This window comes from Pan paniscus, chromosome 21 (assembly GCF_029289425.2).
Source record: "Pan paniscus chromosome 21, NHGRI_mPanPan1-v2.0_pri, whole genome shotgun sequence".
Lineage (NCBI taxonomy): Eukaryota > Metazoa > Chordata > Mammalia > Primates > Hominidae > Pan > Pan paniscus.
Window position 1 is genome coordinate 49,843,007 of NC_073270.2, and position 18,798 is coordinate 49,861,804.

Sequence of the window (18,798 nt, forward strand, 5' to 3'; positions counted from 1 at the left end):
CCTCCCCTCCTGTGCTTCCTCCAAGCCCATCCTTCCTGGAATCCCAGCATCATTCCAGAGTTTTGAAAACTTTTGTGGTTTTTTTTTTCCAGATGGAGTCTTGCTCTGTCACCCAGGCTGGAGTGCAGTGGCTTGATCTCGGCTCACTGCAACCTCCGCCTCCAGGGTTCAAGTGCTTCTCCTGCCTCAGTCTCCCAACTAGCTGGGTTTACAGGTACGTGCCACCACACTTGGCTAATTTTTGTATTTTCTTTTTTAGTAGAGATGGGGTTTTGCCATGTTGGCCAGGCTGGTCTCAAACTCCTGACCTCAAGTGATCCACCTGCCTCAGCCTCCTCTAACGTGCTGGAATTATAGGTGTGAGCCACCATGCCCAGCTTAAAACCTCTTTATCACCATAATCTATCTCATTTGAGCCTCACAACTGCACTGCCTATGAGGAAGACCATGGGGCAGGGATTAGAGTCTCCTCAGCAGAAGAGGAAACTGAGGCACAGAAAGAGGGAGTGAGGGAGCACATGGCCCATCAGTGATAGGGCTGGGTTGGGTAGGGGAGCCAGGCTCCTGAGGACAGGGTGTGCCTGAACTCGAGCCTACTGTTGGTTGAGGGACCTTCTTCTCCAACCCCCTCGCTGGGAACCACCGGCTTTGAGAGTAACTTCATGGACAGTACTTATTCCTAAAAAGTCAAGAGAACTGCTTTCCTGCCACCAACTTGCTGTGTGCGTGACCTTGGGCAAGTCCCTCTGCTCTAAGCCTCTGTGGAATGTGGCGATCCCCTCAGGCTCCCCCACTGATTGAGATATTCTGACTAAACAACTGGTATCTGAATCACCTCCATCCCTTTGGGGTCCCTGGGATCCTCTACCAAAACGCAAGAGGGCTTGTAGCAGAGCTAACAGCACCATAGCGTGATAACAACAACACTCGTCTCCATTTCTCCACTGCTTTCTACAGCCTCAACATCTAATGTAATCCTCACTACCAGGAGGTAGGCTCTGTTATTATCCCCATTTTATAGATGAGAAAACTGAGGCTCAGAGAAGTGAAGAAAGTGGCTGGGCTAGCATTGGAGGCTGGGGGGACTCCACCTCAAAGGGCAGGCTCTTGATTCTATTGTCAGCTACTCATAGAAGTTTCTGGAAGTTTGCTTTAGAAACTCCACTATAGAAGCTCTATGGTCTTTCAGCCCCCACTCAAACTGAAGCCCTTCAGCTGCCCCTCAAGGATCGTGAGAACGAGGACACAGATGGGAAGGACCCACGTCCCCCAGCCTCTTCCCACCCACCCTCCTTGAGCCAGCCCCTCATCCTGGACCCACAAGCACATTGCAGCCCAGCCAGAGCCCGTGAGCAGATGCGGGTTTATTATTGCACAGACTGCAGCATCCTGAACCCCAACCCCAACCCCAAACACCAGCCCCCAAACTTGGCCTGGGAGCTTTGGCAGGCACAGGCTTGTCCCCAGCACCAGCCAAAGAAAAACAAACAAACAAAAAACAGGACAAGAATCTCCGAGACGGAGCCCGTCAGCACTGAGCAGTGGCCCTGCCCCATTCCCCTCATGCTCCAGGAGTCTTGAGAAGCTCAGATGCAGATGCAGAGCTGTGGGCCATGGCCAGCTGAGGATGGAAGAATCTGCAGGTTCTTCTCCATGAAAATACAGTCCTGGATTCCAGCCAAGCCACAAGGTCCCAGCAGGGCTTGAAACGGCAAGTGTGAAGCTAAGGGAGAAGGTTCCCAAGCATTGAAGGGAAATGGGAAAGCTGACCCTATCAGAAGCAAACTCCTAGGTCCCAGAGCTGCCTGGGGAGGCCCTGCCACAAAGCCAAAGCCTCCAAGGTCCACAGAAATGAAGGGAGGACAGCAGCAGTTCCCTCTGGCTCAGCTTGGATGCCACGTCCTTCCCCAGGCTTGGAGGGGCCTGGAAGCCCTTTCTCTCCATTCTCCTGGAGGCAGGAAACCATAGCCTTTGGCCCTCACCCCACCCACAGGAAGCACAAAGGCCCAGAGACCTAGTGTGGTACAAAACATCTTTAAGTGAGGTACATCCAAGTAGCCATCTTCTACCAAGTAAGCCAAAGGGGCTTATAACTGCACCCAGGCTGTACCCAGCTGGAGCCCCAGACTTGCCCCTCTCTTGCCAGGAAATGCTTCTTGACAAGCAGCTTGTCTTCAACACCTGCCTTAGTGTCTGCCCCAGGGACATCTCCCTGGGCTTCCATGGGCTTCTGTGCTCCCCTGAGCTTTCGGTGGGCCCTGATGGGGGAGGAGACAAGCCATTTCACAGGGCATCACAGGAGATTTCTCTCGCCGGCCCCAGGCCTCCTGCAGGTGACCCTCTAGCATCCCAAGCACACGGGAAACCCCAAATGCAATCCCAGTCTCAGACACACTCCAAAACAGGCCATCATCACTGCACCTTAACCCCTCTTCCCACCCTGCCCCCTGGCCACCTGGTCAGTGGCTTCCCAGCCAGAGGATCCATGGGGTCTCCCCTCGTCTATTGGTCCAGAAGGGAAGCTAACTGGACTGGTGGGAGGAGACAGAGCACTGTGTTCTGGGATATTCAAACTGACCTTGTCCATTTCCTCTACTGTCATCCAGAACATCTACAGGCAAGGGAGGGAGTGCAGGGTGCAGACTGCACAAGGACAGGTCTCTGTGCTGGTCTGAGGGGGTCTCAGCACCCACCCCACCCAGCTTCCCTGGGAGGCCTCAGCCCACAGCCAAAGGATTAAATCAAAGTGGGGCAGGGTGGGAGGAAGGGGGATGGGATTGAATATCAATGTCCTGGTTAGGTGACATCTCCCAAAACACACAAAAGCCCAGGGAGGGGACAACCTGGGGAAAGGCAAGGGAGTGGAGGAGAGCGGGGGACAGGAGCAGATCAGGAAGCTCAAGAGACCAGGGCGCTTCTCTCTGGGCTCTCCTTGCCCCTGGGTAGAGAGCTCCTGAAGGAGCCCAGGACATTCCATTCCTCTTGGCACCACCACCGCCACCCAGCACAGGCACCGTGGGAGGCCTCCTGAAACTCTTGTGGGGTGAATGTGAACTGGACCGCGGGGCTCCAGGTCCAGAGTCCAGTCCTCTTTGGCCACCCTGCCTGGCACTGCAAAAAGACGGGTCCTCATGTCCTCAGCAGGAACTTCTGGCTCTGCAAAGAGACAGCAAAAGGGTCAGGCGAGGGAGGGAGGGCAGAGGCTGGACCGCCAAGCCAGGTGCAGGGCTCAAGCCTTGGGGCTCATCTTCTCTGGGGCAAGATCCCACCTCTGCATCCCCCCCAGACAGCCTTGTCCCTTGATTCTGATACTCGGCAGGTCACAAACAGGTCCCCGAGGCCTCTCCTGGCCCTGGCTGCCTGCCTGTTTATTTACACACGCTGTTCCCTTGGCTGGTGCACTCATCTCTTCCCTCTTCCTCCCCCCCTGTCATCTGGTTCACTCCTTTTCACCCTTCAGGTCATTAAAGGAATCAGTGCCTGCAGGAAGCATTCCCAGAGCCCCTGTTGAAACATGGAACCTGCAGAGCTCAAGTGTTCACACCTACGGCAGCACTTACCAGGCTGGTATTGTCACTGACTGTTTACATGGTGACAGCATAGACTTTCCTGGGGCTGATTAAGAACCTCCAGCCCAAACTAAGCTAGGATCAAAAAAGGGGGCCTGAGGAAAAGGCAGAAACCCTGTTATTATTGCCAAGCATGGGATTGAGGCTGTGAAGGCTAGTTCCAGCAGGGGGAAGATTTTGTCTTGTAGATGCTTCACCTTGAGAGCAGTGAGGGCCACTCTCCTTCAGCCCAGCCCAGCCTACTCCACTTCACGGGAACTTACCCCAGCCCCCAGCTCCATCATGGGGAGAAAACTGAGCGGGAACCAATGGGCAGAGGAATAGGAGCAGGCTGGGAGTGCCAAGGGATTAAAGACTGAAGTGGGGAAGAGAGAAAGGGAGCACGGAGATGAGTGTCCCACCGTCCCAGGTGAGCTCAGTCTAGACCTGTTGTGCTCAGTGTTTGAACGGTAAGACTTTTCTGTAATGAGCTCTAAGTTCAGGGTTACTTTCATTGTGTTCACCCCATTCTTGGAGCAGGAGTGAGTCCCTGCTGTATCCCCAGCTCCCAGCAGAGCAGTACATGTTGGCCAAATGAATGAGTGAATGAAGCCCTCAGTGCTCACCTGACAGAGAGCAGGTGCTCTGCAAACACTAAGCTAATGAAGTAAGTGTGTGTGTGTGTGTGCTGGTATCAAATCACACTCTAGGTCTTGGCTTCTGCAGGTGGGTGGGCCTCAATTAGTCACAGGACTGTCATCCAAGTACTGAGTAGGTCCCTCCTCCCACCACCCTGGTGCTCAAAACTCCCCAGGGGCTCCTGCCCCCCAACCCCTCCTCCAGCCAGCTGGCTGCACCTGGTAGGCGAGGGTCAGGTCAGGAGGTGAACGAAGAGGATGGCCAGGCCGATGTTCAGCAGGATCACCATGCAGATGAGGATGGTGTTGGGGACCTGGGAGCAGTGGAGAGAGGCTGCCTGAGTCCCCATGGCCTCTGAGACACCCCCCACCCAGGTCACAGCAAGGCTGGACAGAGCAGGAACTTCTGGATGGACCTTCCTAAGAGCATTGCCGGCTTTGTTCACTGCTGTATCCTGTCACCTGGATGGCAGACCATCACAGCTGGAAGGACTCTTAGAAATAACCAAATCCCTCAGGACCCAGGGAGGGACAAGATCATGCCCCAAGTCATATAGTGTGTGAATCAGGCCTGGAACCCAGGCATCCTGCTAATTCCCCTTGGGACGCATTCTTCAGTCCCTCAAAGCCCAGCTTCAGTCTTTGTTGCCGCCGTTCCTAGCTCCCTGCCTCCCATAAGTCAGGAGGTCTATAACCCAAATCCTGTTGGGCCCTTCTTCCACCTCCATGAAGCCCTCACTGCTACACCTTGTAGCAGATGCTGCTGGTGCCCAGCCCAACCCCCCTGACTGGGCAAATGGACCCACCCTCCAGCTGCTCAGGCTCCCAGCTGCCCCCTGCTCATGAGAACTGTCTCTGCCAATGGGATACCAGGTGCAAAGGTAGGAGGACTCCATGCGGCCATTTACGCTCCAACGTCCTCTGTGGACCAAGCCAAGGCTATGCTCCCCTAATCCCCAGCCCTGCTGCATTTCCTCCTGCTCTATCCTGCTTCGGTCTCTCGCACCCCAGCAACCCCCAAATCCCCTGCCCCTGAATCCTCCCTCAAGCCCTGCTACCTCTAGGGAACCCGACCTTAGGCACACCTTGCCCGACAGCCTCACCTCTTCCACCTCCACCTCTGCCTCTGCCGCCAGTGCGGCCTCCTTCCGCGCCTTCTTCTTGGCCCCCGCCTTGGTCAGCCCTCGGGCCTCAGTCTTGCGGGCCTTGGCCCTGGGCTCGGCTTTGGGGATGATGGGCTTGGGCTCCAGCTTGGCGGGGGTCTCGCGTGCAGGCTCGGGGCCTCGGAGCGTGGGGGCCTGCAGCGGGGCGGTGGCCGGGGACGAGGGCGCGGACTCGGACCCGGAGACCTCGGGCTCGGGCTGGTCCTCAAAGGGTGGGGGCTCGGGCGGCATGGTGCGCACTGCATAGCTGTGGTAGCCCTGGTAAAGCGCCACCTCCGGCTCCCGCGACGGCGCAGGCGGTGCCTGCAGAGCCTCGATGGCCATGCGCTCGGTGGCTGGACGCGCGGGGCTGCGGCGGCCCGCGCCCTCGGACGGAGTGACTGGCCGGCTGCCCTCACGGCTGGGCTCGCCGTTCCAGGCGCCTGGGCTCAGCAGGCCGTCCTTGGACGCCCCGGGCCTGGGCCGCTTGGGCTGCGGGGGCGTCCCGGCCGGTGACGGGGAGCCACCCTCGGGCCGAGGGGTCTCACGCTCGTGCAGCTGCGGGCTCTCGCGGGGCGGCTGTGGGAGGCCCGCTGCGCCGGCGCCCCGGTCGTGGGGCTCCAGCAGGCTCTCCGAGTTCTCCAGGATCTCCTGCAGCAGCCGGCGCTTCTGATATTCCGGACCTGCCAGGGGCAACACAGGGAGGCTGGGCTCGAACCCCGCACCACTGTTGGGTGATCCTGGGCCAGCCACTTCACCTCTCGAGCCTCATTCACGGGCTCAGTCGGCACTCACATAGCACTGACCAAGTGCCGGGCACTGTTCCAAGCACTTTCCAAATATTAACTCATCTAATCCCTGTAGTATCCCTATGAAGTTGATGCTACTGTGAACCTCAAAGGGAGGCTCTGAGAGGTTAAATCACTTGCCCAAAGACACACAGCTGTCCAAGGGCAGAGCCAGGACTAGCACCCAGCAGTCTGGCTCCAGAGGCGATGCCCTTTACTATGGCACGCGTCTCTTTCCATTCCCTTATCTGAAACATGGGCCTGATCATACCTATTTTATAAATACGAATGGAAGGATTGAGAAAATGCATGTCAAAGGCGGAGCTCAGGGCCCCGCACCGGCATAGACCAGCAGGGGGAGCGCTGTGACCAGAAGTGAGGGATCCTCCCAGGCATAGGTTTTCGCTCCTAGGTTTTTCATCAGGCCTCCTTTGGCCTCCTTTCTGCAGCCAGGATCACGTTTAGAAAACACACATCTGATCATGTCATTAACTTAAAAACCCTTCATGGCTGGGCGCGGTGGCTCACGCCTGTAATCCCAGCACTTTGGGAGGCCGAGGCGCACGGATCACAAGGTCAGGAGATCGAGACGATCCTGGCCAACATAGTGAAATGCTGTCTCTACTAAAAATACAAAAATTAGCTGGGCATGGTGGCGCATGCCTGTAATCCCAGCTACTCAGGAGGCCGAGGCAGGAGAATTGCTTGAACCAGGGAGTCGAAAGTTGCAGTGAGCTGAGATCGCGCCACTGCACTCCAGCCTGGTGACAGAGCGAGACTCCGTCTCAAAAAAACAAAACAACAAAACCTTCATCGCAGAGAATCCCCATCTCTGTCCCTCAGGGGTTCCCACCACTCTATCCATGTGCCAGATCTCTACCAAGGCCGGGAGGTCCTCCTTACTCTGCAGTCTCGATTCTCAGGACCCACAGCCTACTTTGTGATGTGGCTTCCTGGCATGCTGCTCTGTCCGAGTTTCTGTGCCTTTGCACCTCCTCCACTCATCCCACCCAGCGCTATCTGGTACAGCAGCTCTCAAAGTGTGGTCTCAGACTAGCAGCATCCACATCGCCTGATCCTTAGAAATGCACATTCATTCATGGGCTCCACCTGAGACCTACTGAATCAGAAACTCTGGGGGTGGACCCAGCAATCTGTGTCAAATTTGAGACCCACTGACTTGATAGACTCTTGTTCAGCCTGCAAGATTCAGCTCAAATGGCCTCTCCTGAGGGCAGCCTTCTCTAACACTTCCTCTTGCCTAACTGCTTCCTGTGAGCTCCCTCCTCTCCCATTCTAACCGCACAGTGCTCATCCTGCTGTGTGAAATGAAACCATAATCATGAAACAACAGCCACAGTCACTGAGAGCTTACTGAGGACTGGGAATGTACCTTACATGCATTTAATCCATGCACAAAAAAGCAGGCACCATTCTTACTACCATTTTACAGATCAGGAAACTGAGGTTTACAGAGGTTAAACACCTCACTCAAAGTCTCACAGCTGGGAAGCAGCGGAATCAGAGTTTGAATGAATGCAGAGTCTGTTTATGGTACCCCTAGCTCTTGTTTTTGTGACTCTCTGCTCCCCTAGATTTTGGAATCCACTTATGTAACCCCAGAGCCTGGCACAGTGCCTGACACATGGACAGTGCTCAATGCCTGACTGAAACTGTTGGGCAAGTGCAAGAAGCCATTTTTCCCTCTCATCCACCAGTGACTTCTCCCCTCTAAGCTTCACCAGCTCCAACTGTCTTCCCTGCTCAGAGCAGAGAGAAAAGACCACTTGGAGTGACTCTGCTGCCCTCCACTCGAGCTCAGCATGAAGGCAGAGATGTGTCTCCCCACCTACCCCTGCATCATCCCATCCCACATTTGCACCATGCCCCAGTTTCTGAGACTCACGGGCATCCAGGAAACCACTTGGGCATCTCAGATTCCAGTAAGCAAAGAAAAGCGCCCACCCTAGGGATAGCCCTACCCTGCCCATCCTTCCCTGGCTGGCCCTACCTGGCTGGTAGAAGTCCGGAGCCAGCTCCCTGGCCAAAGTGCGAGCAATGTTGGACTCCTGGTTGGCAGCCAGGGCGGCCTGTTCCGCTGCCTCAGCTTTGGCCTTGGCGTGGCTTGTCCTATGGAGACAATGTGGCAGAAGACTCAGGATCCTTCCAGAGAACCAGCCTTCTGCCCCTTCTCCCCAACCCACAAAGAGACATGCTAAACACAGCATTCTTTCACGCAGGCAGTCAATGAATATTTATTGAGCCTCATGGCCCAGACTGCTATGCATTCTCCAGATCATTTCTTCTTCTTTCTGAGCACTTAGATAGACTACCTTTCCCAACCTCCCTTGCAGTTAGGTGTGGTCAGGTGACTGAGTTCTGGCCAGTGGATTATGGGAAGACATCATGTATGCTATTTCCAGGCTTGGCCCATAAAAACTTCTGTGCCCTCTCTTTTTTCCCCAGCATTGCTGGTTGAATGCAGAGCAGGCTGAGTCCCCAGAATAGGGACTTAACTTCTGTGTCACAGATCCCTTTGGCAGTGTGGTGAAGCCTATGGATCCCTTCTCAGAATAATGTTTTTGAATGCATAATATACATAGGATTACAAAAGGATGCAGTTACTTGACATACTGTTTCCAAAATATTTAAAAGAACACATTTGTAAAATAATAATCTATATCTTTATAATCACATTAAACAAAATATCAGGTCTGTTAACTACTGTAATTTTAAAGTATAGATAAGCATAAAGGACATTTCAAGGATATCTAATTACAACATATAATATGACATGAAAATATATGAGATTTCTATTGGTGACAAAGTCACAGCTGCTACTACTACTATTATGGTTTATTGCCTATTTCCATAATTGAAGAGAAGGCTACATTTCAGTTGGAGTTAATAAAAATACAGATGTAGCTTTTCTCATTGTAGTGGGTACTTCTGGTGCCCTATGCAGATCCCTTCACTGGGCAAATGTGCCTACCCCCGGCTGATGTGAGTGTTGGCTGCTAATGGCTCCTTACTACCCCAGAGAATTGTAGCCCATAGAAGCCACCTTGTTCCAGAAGTTAAAATACTGCCCTGCCAGCCAGGCACAGTGGCTCACGCCTGTAATCCCAACACTTTGGGAGGCCAAGGCAGGCGGATCACGAGGTCAGGAGATGGAGACCATCCTGGCTAACATGGTGAAACCCCGTCTCTACTAAAAAATACAAAAAATTAGCCGGGCCTGGTGGCGGGCGCCTGTAGTCCCAGGTACTCGGGAGGCTAAGGCAGGAGAATGGCATGAACCCAGGAGGCGGGGCTTGCAGTGAGCCGAGATTGTGCCAGTGCATTCCAGCCTGGGCAACAGGGTGAGACTCCATCTCAAAAAAAAAAAACAAAAAAATCCTGCCCTGCCTACCCCTAAACCTAGGCAACCCATACCAATGACTGGTACTGGTCAGCCTCCTCTTGCCTCAAGAGGAAGGAACTCCAGCTGCAGCAGGTACAATCCATGCTCCAGAGCCCCCGGTGGACTGGCTGAAGCAGGTCTCCAGCTGAGACCACATCTTAGCTCATCTTCTTCCCTACGCCATCCTGCGTCTCATTCTTCTCTCTCCTGAAAGCCTCACTCAGTAAATCACTTACACAAGAATCCCCACTTCAGGCTCTACTTCTAGGGAATCTAACCTACACCATCCAAGTTCATGGACCCCTGAAATCTATCCACAGAACCTCCTGTGGACTCCAAGTTAAGAAATCTGAGCCCATAAATGATTGCATGGAGCAAAGCCCCTTCCCACAGCCCCACAGTTGCACGTGACAGGAGCAAATCTTAAACATTCATTGTGTTAAGTACCTGAGATTTGGGAGATGTCTGTTTCAGCTGTCAGCCTAGCTTAACTCACAGAAGTACCTACTAAAGTAATAACAGTCCAGTTTCCTAATGGGCCAGGCATGGTTCTAAAGGAGTTATGAAGATTATCTCATATGCTCATTCTAATGCCTTAGGAAGCTGGTGCTGTTATTATTATCCCTATTTTACAGAAAAGAAAATTGAAGTGCAAACAGGTTAAGCAATTTGCCCAAGGTCACAGAGTCCTGAAGTGCAGGAACTGGGATTTTGAACCCAGGCAACATAACTCTAGGGCAGTGGTGTCCAATCTTTTGGCTTCCATGGGCCACATTGGAAGAAGAAGAATTCTCATGGACCACACAGAAAATACACTAACACTAAAGATAGCTGATAAGCTTAAAAAAAACAAATCACACACAAAAAAATCCCATAACATTTTAAGAGAGTTTACGAATTCGTGTTGGGCCGCATTCAAAGCCATCCTGGGCTGCATGGGGCCCATGGGCAAGGGTTAGACAAGCTTGCTCTATACCAGTAGCTGAGCATGTGCCAGAGCCTGTGCCAGGAGCTGAGCATGGCCAGGAACTGAGGACAGAGACTCTGTGGACCAGAAAGGCTACTGTCAGATGAGGGAGCTGGCTAGTAAACAGACACAAAAACTATTTAATAAAATGCAATTAAATAAAAAGTACCTAATTATAATTGTGAAATATGCCGTGAAGGAGGAGTAGAGAATACAATGAAAATGCAGGACAGAAAGACTTAATGTTGATGGGTGGTGGAGGTGGGCTGGTCAGGAAAGGATTCCTTGAGGAAGTTGACATTTGAGTTGAGACTTGAAGAAACACATACATTAGGCCCCTAAGAGGTGGGCGGGCCAATGAGCCAGGTAGACAGAAGGGCACGTGCAAAGACTCTGAGACTGAGGAAGAGCTTTGTGCCTTCGAGGAGCTGCAAAGCCAAGTCAGAGTGTCCACTCTCTACAGATGAGTTAATTCCTTGGAGAGCTGATGTGTGTGTGTCTTTATCTCAGTCTACAGCAGAGAACTGGGCGCACGGTAAGGGGGATAAATTCCCTTAAGCTTCTACTATGCACCAGGGCTTTTATCCCTTACAAACCTCAAAACTGTGAGGTAGTGAGGTAGTGTTTACCGGTCCCTACTTCACAGGTGGGGAAACTGAGGTTCAGAAAGGTGTCTTGCTCAAGGAAACAAAATAGGAGTTAACATTTACAAAGCACTTAGTATATGCCAAGGGCTTTACAGAAATTAACTTATTTAACCCCCCAATAACTCTACAGGGTAGATGTTATTCCTATCATCCCTCTCTACAGAGGAGACATCCAAGGCACAGGAGTGTCCTAAAGAACCCAGGACAGCATGGTGGCTTGTGCTTGTAATCCCAGCACTTTGGGAGGCTGAGGCAGGAAGATCACGTGAGCTCAGGAGTTCAAGACCAGCCTAAGCAACATAGCAAGACCTTGTCTCTACTAACAATTAAAAAAAAAAAAAATTAGCCAGGTGTGGTGGCGCACACCTGTAGTCCCAGCTACTCAGGAGGCTGAGGTGGGGGGGATTGCTTGAGCCCAGGAGATCAAGGCTGCAGTGAGCTATTATCACACCATTGCACTCCAGCCTGGGCAACTGAGCAAGACTGCATCTCAAAAAGAAAAAAAGAATTTACCCAAGCTTACATAGCTAGTAAGTACCAGAGTAAGGATTCAAACCAAAGCATTCTGGGATCTAGAGTCTGTATCCTAACCACAGGCTCAATTTCCACTCAATAACAAGCAGCAGAGTAAGATTCCAAACCTGGAGCTGTCTGATGTCCAAGCCCCTGCCTCTCCACTATGCCATATTGCCATAGTAATGCTTACTGAATGAATGAATACATGGCTGAAGGCATGCATGCAGGCGTGCACATATGTAGGGGCAAGGAGACAGCCTAGGGAAGAGTTAAGAGCACACAGTTTTAGAATTAACAGCCCTGGATTCCAATCTGGGCTCTGCCAAGGCCGGGTACAGAGTGAGATGACCGAGGCACTCGCCTCAGGGGCAAAATTTACGGGGTTGCCAAAAAACTCAGTGATCAAGAGGAATCACATTTTAATGCAATATTTTAAAAGTCTAAATTAATGCAAAAATAAATCCTTGATGAACAACCTATGAAGAAAATTTTAAATAAAGCCTGGATTGGACCCTGCACTTGGATCCCTCACTTACTCACTCACCTCACCCCACTGGGAGTCTAGGACCTTGGGTGCATGCATGGCTTTACCTCTCTGTGCCTCAGTTTCTTCATCTGTAAAGTGGAGATAGTAATTCTCCCCTCCTGAAGTTGCCGTGAAAACTAAGTGAGAGGCAACGCGTGAAAGTGTTTGGCCTTGATGATGATGATGATGGGGTGTTGGTGGCGGTGGTGAAAGAGGAGGAGGAGAATGACATCTGTACATCAAAACTGAGTGTGCTACATGCATATCCCCAGGCTTATTTTTGCCTACACGTGAGTATGTGTGAGACAAAGTTCTAAACTTTTTAGAGCCACTTCTCTGGGCACGTGAAACCCCAGGAGGGAGGAGGAGGGAAAGGGCTGGGCAAGCCTTCAAACTGAGAAAATGCCCTTTTTTTGGTCATGGGAGCAGAAAGATGCCCACTTTCTGGTGCCTTTGGAAGCTGGGTTGAGGACTCCTCAGGCAGGAAAGGCAGCCTCTCCCCACAGCCCTGGAAGATTCTGGGGGACCCACTGTGCACAGCCAGAACAGGGGCGGCCACACAGCCCAGGGCAATGAGGGCTGCTGTGCTGGAAGCAAGCATACTCCCTGTCCATCTCCAACCACCCGGCCCGCTGCATCCTATCAGCCCTTCTCCCCTGTCCCATGCTCCCAATCTCTGATCCCAGGCTTCAGGCCAGGAATCCCGGTGTTCTTCAGCACCCTCCCTCCCCACCTCCTTCCACATCCACAGCCCATCAATCACCAACACTGGTCTCTCCGGCTCCCTTTATAACTCTTGAACTCTCTGCCACTCCTCCTGCACCCCCTCTCATGTGTCTCCCCTGCCTGCAGGCTCACTCCTACAGCTACTCCTACACACAGCGGCTCAGCGAGCTTGCTTAACCACACACCCATGGCCTCACCCCTTGCTTCAAATCTTTGCAAGGCTTCCTACTGTGCTCAAAATAAAACCCTAGCTACGTAGTATGGCCTTCGAGGCTCTCCAGACCCTTGCCCGAGGCAGTCTGGATGGGGTATACCAGCAGCTCACGGGGTGAAGGGCAGGCGGAATGACTGTGGCTGGGAGGCTATTGCTTCTAGGCCAGTGCCTCTCCTAATGCAGTCCGTGACCCCCACCCAGTATCTTCATCACCCGGAAGCTCAGATATACAAATTCTCGGGCTCTGCCCAGACCGACTCATCGGAATTTGAAGGGAACGAGCCTAGGAATCTGTGTTTTATATTCCAGATTCTGACTTAAGTTTGAGAAGCACGTGTTCCGCAGAGAGAAAAGTCAGCTCCATCTTGAAGTTGTTCCCAGACTGCTCAACCCCCTAGGAGCCTTGGATGTTTTCCTTTTAGCACCAGGGTCCCTCCCTGAATCAAGGCCCTGCTGGGGAAATGCAGGAAGCATTCCTGCTCTGCTGACCACTCACCATCTCTGGATCCATGCCTCTGGGTGAGGGTCTGGAGGATGGCTCTGACCCTGCTTGGGGGAAGGGAGCAGTCACTGGGGTCGGGGGAGGAACAGGGAGACTCTTCTTGATTTCGTTCGGATTAACTTTCGTCAGCAGGGTTAAAAATAAGGCTGGTGTTTCTGGGATAGGAGCAGGGCTCTCACCCAATTGAGCAACTTCTAAAAGCACCTGCCCCCACCCTGGCCTCCTTTCCCCATCTCTCCTCCCAGGCCCATAACTGCTTGGTTGTTTCCCAGTTGTCTCCACTAGGCATTGGTGGCTTTATGGGGCCAAAGGGGGACCCTCACCGGACTTGCCCTGACTCTAGGCCTTTGCTTAGGCTGTTCCCCCACCTGGAAGGCTCTCTCCCCTCCTGCCGTGATCCTGGCCTTAAACAGTCAGTTTAAGACCCACCTGTATGTATTGGTTCATTCATTTAATACAACTTTATGGAGTGCCTACTATGTGCTAGGCACTTTTCTGGGCACTGAAGACACAGAGGCAAACTGAACATCCAAAAATCCCTTGTATGGTCAGGCACAGTGGCTCACACCGGTAATCCCAGCACTTTGGAAGGCTGAGGCAGGAGGATCACTTGAGGCCAGGAGTTTGAGACCAGCCTGGGCAATGCAGCAAGATCCCAACTCTATCTTAAACAAAAAAAAAAAAAGTAAAAAAGAAAGAAAGGAAACAAAAATCCCTTGCAGAGGTTACATTCCAGGGCACGGGTCAGCAGATGACAGTGGTAGGCTAAACCCAGCCTGCTGCCAGCTTTTGTACCACCCATGAATGGTTTTTATATATTTGAATGGTTAGAAAAAAAACAAAAGTAAGGCCAGGCATGGTGGCTCACGCATGTAATCCCAGCACTATGGGATGCTGAGGCAGGTGGATCACTTGAGACTAGGAGATCAAGACCAGCCTGGCCAACACGCCGAAACCCTGTCTCTACCAAAAAATACAAAAATCAGCTGGGCACGGTGGTGCGCACCTGTAGTCCCAGCTACTTAGAAGGCTGAGGCAGAGAATCACTTGAATCTGGGAGGCAGAGGTTGCAGTGAGCCAAGATTGCACCACTGTACTCCAACTCCAGCCTGGGTGACAGAGTGAGACTCTGGCTCAAAAAAAAAAAAAAAAAAAAAGTAACATTTTGTGACACATGAAAATTATATGAAATCCAGATATCTGTGTCCCTGTAAACAAAATTTTGTTGAAACACAACTATGCTCATTCATATTGTCTAGAGTAGTTGCCATAGAGACCATATGACCTACAAACACCACAATATTTACCATCTTGTCCTTTACAAAAGTCTGCCGACCCCTGTACTAATGTATTCACTCAATGAATGTCTCCTCTACTATTATTATGAATAATATTAATCTTGGTTATTTGTTGAGCACTGTGTGACCAGCCTTACGCCATGGCCTCCTGTGTAAACACATACGGCCTCAGAGAGCTGGAGGCACGTTCTCAAGGTCACACACTAGAAAGTGAACCTGCCCAAGCTCTTACCCATGACACCAAGCTGCTGCCTTCCTGGTACCACTTCTGAGCCAGGTCCGTCATGTGCTGGGGCCAAGGATGGAAATGAATAGGACCCAGCAGCCGCCTGGGGAGCTCGCAGCCCAATGCAGCCCTGCCAGGTCAATCAGGCAACATTTCTGGAAGTCCATGGATGAGCAGGGGCTCAGAGCAGTCTATAAACCACATGGTGGAGTGGCAAAGAGGCGGTAACTCTGGCCAGATTGCCTGGGTGCAGACCCTGGCTCTGCTCCTCATCACCTTAAGCCCAGTCTCCTCATCCGTAAAATGGGAATAATAAGGGCACGCGTCTCCAAGGAATGGTGTGAGGAGTAAATTAGTTACAGTCACGTGGCTCAGAACACAGGAAGTGCTACCTAAGGGCTTGTTACATAAAATGAGAAGTGCAGTTTTAGCCTGGGCAACACAGTGAGACCCCGTCTCTACAAAAAATAAAAATAAAAACATTAGCCAGGCATGGTGGCTAATGGTCCCCACTACTTGGAAGGCTGAGGTGGGAGGATCGCTTGAGCCCAGGAGGTCAAGGCTGCAGTGAGCTATGATTATGCCACTGCACTTCAGCCTGAGTGACAAAGCAAGACCCTATATCAGAAGAAAAAGAAAGAGGGAGGGAGGGAGGGAGGGAGGGTGGGAGGAAGGGAGGGAGGGTGGGAGGAAGGAAGGAAGGAAGGAAGGAGGGGGGAGGGGGCACAGTGTTTTGAAGGGGACTGAAACAGAAATCCTGAATGTCCTAAATGCCACTGAATTGTTCACTTTAGTATAATAATAATTTTAAAAATCCTTCAGCCCAGGAATCCCATGGTAGGTTTGGATGATGGGGGCAGATAATCAGGGTCCCTGGCTGAGGCCACTGCCAGCCTCTCTGGAGGATGCTCAGGTGATTACAGTGAAAGTGCTGCCCAGCGTCTTCCTGAGGTGGGGATGCTTCCGATGTCACTGCCCTACCCTCTCCCAAAATAGCCCCTCATCCCCAGCTCTGGCTGGTCATGACCATCTACCCCAGAACAACCATGGTCAGGCTAATCTAGAGGAAGGACCACAGCTGGGTGTCCAGTCACTGGCCCAGAGAACTCCCTAGGAGAAAGCCCCCTCCGCCCCCAAGGATGCAGGTGCAGTCAGGGAGCCCTGACCCATGGGACCTTCCTCTCCCCACCCAGGACTCCATTCATTCTCATTCGGCAAATGTGTGCTGAGCCCCTGCTATGTGGAGCCCAGAACTGGGTGCTAGAGACATGGACAGTGGTCAATGAGGCAGGCAGTGCCCTACTGGGAAGCCCCTCACAAGACAGGTTAAGGGCACAAACTCAAGCCCAATTTGTAGCACCATCATCTAGATATCTGACCTTTGCTCTCTGGCCTCAGTTTCTTCAACTCTGAAATGGGGGATAATCTCACAAAATTACTGGGAGTCTGAAATGAGATAGCATAAACGTGCTTAGCATGAACTGAGCACGTAACAAAATATTAGCTATCATTATTGTTTCTGTTACTATTATAACAATGCTGACCAGCATTCACTTCCAAAATTCTATCATTTGCCAACATATGGATGTGTCATCTAAACATCATTTCAGGGTTCACCCACATTGTAGCATGCATCAGTACTTCATTCCTTTTTATTGCTAACTAATATTCCATTGTGTGGATAAACCATATTTTGTTTACCTGTTCAATAGTTGATGGACATTAGGGTGCTTTCCACTTTTTGGTTACTATGAATAATGCTGCTATGGACATCTGTGTACAGGTTTCTGGGTGGACATGTTTTTATTCCTCTTGAGTATATACCTAGAAGCAGAATTGCTGGGTCCTGTGGTAACTCTACGTTTAACTTTTTGAGGATCTGCCAAACTGGTCTTGAGATGGCTGTACCATATTATCATATTATGTTCCATTGGTAATACACGAGAGTTCCAGTTTCTCCACATCCTCCCTAACACTTGATATCATCCTTCTTTTTTGTTGTTGTTGGAAACGGAGTCTCGCTCTGTCACCCAGGCTGGAGTGCAGTGGCGCAATCTCGGCTCACTGCAACCTCTGCCTCCCGGGTACAAGTGATTCTCCTGCCTCAGCCTCCCGAGTACCTGGGATTACAGGCACCCGACACCACGCCTGGCTGATTTTTTTTGTATTTTTAGTAGAGACGGGGTTTCATCATGTTAGCCAGGATGGTCTCATCTCCTGACCTCGTGATCCACCCGCCTCAGCCTCCCAAAGTGCTGGGATTACAGGCGTGAGCCACCGCGCCTGGCCCATCCTTCGTTTTGATTGTTGCCATACTAGAGGTTTGGGAAGTGCCATGTCATTGTGGTTTTTATTTGCATTTCCCTGATGGCTAATGGATGTTGAGCATCTATGTGCTTCATGGCTGCTTGTATATCTTCTTAGGATAAATGTCTATCCAGATCCGTTGCCAGATTTTAATTGGATTTTTTCCTTCTTATTATTGAGTTGTAAAATTTCTTTATATATTCTTATGCAAGTCACTTATCATATATATGATTTACAAATAGTTTTCCCATTCTCTGGGCTGTCTTTTCACTTTCTTCCTTTGAAGTACAAAAGTTATTTTATTTTAATGAAGTCCAATTTAGCTATCTTTTGTCACTTGTGCTTTTGTCATAGCTAAGAAGGTTTTGCCTAATCCAAGGTCAAAAAAGTTTACTCATATTTTTATCTAAGAATTTTATGGTTTTAGTTCTTCTACTTACTTCTACAAACACTGTTTCTAATAAGAAAAAACGGGAAATAACCTAAGGGCTCATCCCACCCTCTGAGGTAGGTACTACCACCACTTTACAGATGAGGAAACTGAGGCACAGGAAGGTTAGATCATTTGCTCATTCTCGTTATAATCAAAGTAATAACGAAGGCAGACATGGCCCCTGCTCTTGAAGGTTGTAGAGTCTTCTAAGAGAGACAAGACCAAGTAAAAAGTCTTGAGTGCAGAACAAGCCTATGGGGCAGGAGAAAGCCCATGGGGTGGGTGACATGTTCATAATTTGTATTTTATTATTTTTATATTATAAATATTAATATAAGACATATTGTCTGCACTATAAAAATAAAATGGCTTCCTCAAAGAAAATTTTGGAAAACGAGCATTTTTTAAAATAAAAAATTGCTATTAACATTTTTGTCTTTTTCTTTTTAACATTTTTTTTTTTAAAGATAGAGTCTCGCTCTGTTGCCCAGGCTTGGGTGCAGTGGTGCAATCATAGCTCACCGCAACCTTGAACTCCTGGGCTCAAGTGATCCTCCCACTTCAGCCTCCCAAATAACTCAGATTACAGGGGCATGTCACAGTACCCGGTTAACATGGTGGTATATTCCAAGTTGGTTAGGAACACAGCTGCATGACTGTGGGTGACTTACTGAAATTCTCTGTGCTTTGATTTTTCCATCTGTAAAACGAGGTTATGAAGAGCCCCTATCTCATAAGCTTGTGGGGATTAGGGAGAGAACTGACCAGCAGAAAGCACTGGGAACAGGGCCTGGCACACAGCAAGCTCGATGCAGATTTGTTCTAGTTGAGGTGAGGAGTAAGGGTGGTGTTGGGGATTCTGAGGTTGGGGGCTGTGATAGCCCTCAGGCCCTATGTAGAACCTCTCCATCTTGGAA

At 50.8% G+C, this 18,798-nt stretch overlaps 1 protein-coding gene across 1 annotated transcript in view; it reads right to left on the reverse strand.

Annotated features, from left to right (window-relative positions):
• Positions 1-1,346: 1,346 nt before the first annotated feature.
• The window catches only part of JPH2 (junctophilin 2), a 75,187-nt gene continuing 57,735 nt past the window's right edge, over positions 1,347-18,798 (reverse strand). The window contains exons 3-6 of the mRNA XM_034947072.4: positions 8,128-8,246; positions 5,290-6,011; positions 4,406-4,500; positions 1,347-3,156 (exon numbers count right to left, since the gene is read on the reverse strand). Coding sequence (XP_034802963.1) covers positions 4,420-4,500; positions 5,290-6,011; positions 8,128-8,246 — 922 coding nt within the window. The 3' untranslated portion in view covers positions 1,347-3,156; positions 4,406-4,419. The remainder of the gene's footprint in view (positions 3,157-4,405; positions 4,501-5,289; positions 6,012-8,127; positions 8,247-18,798) is intronic.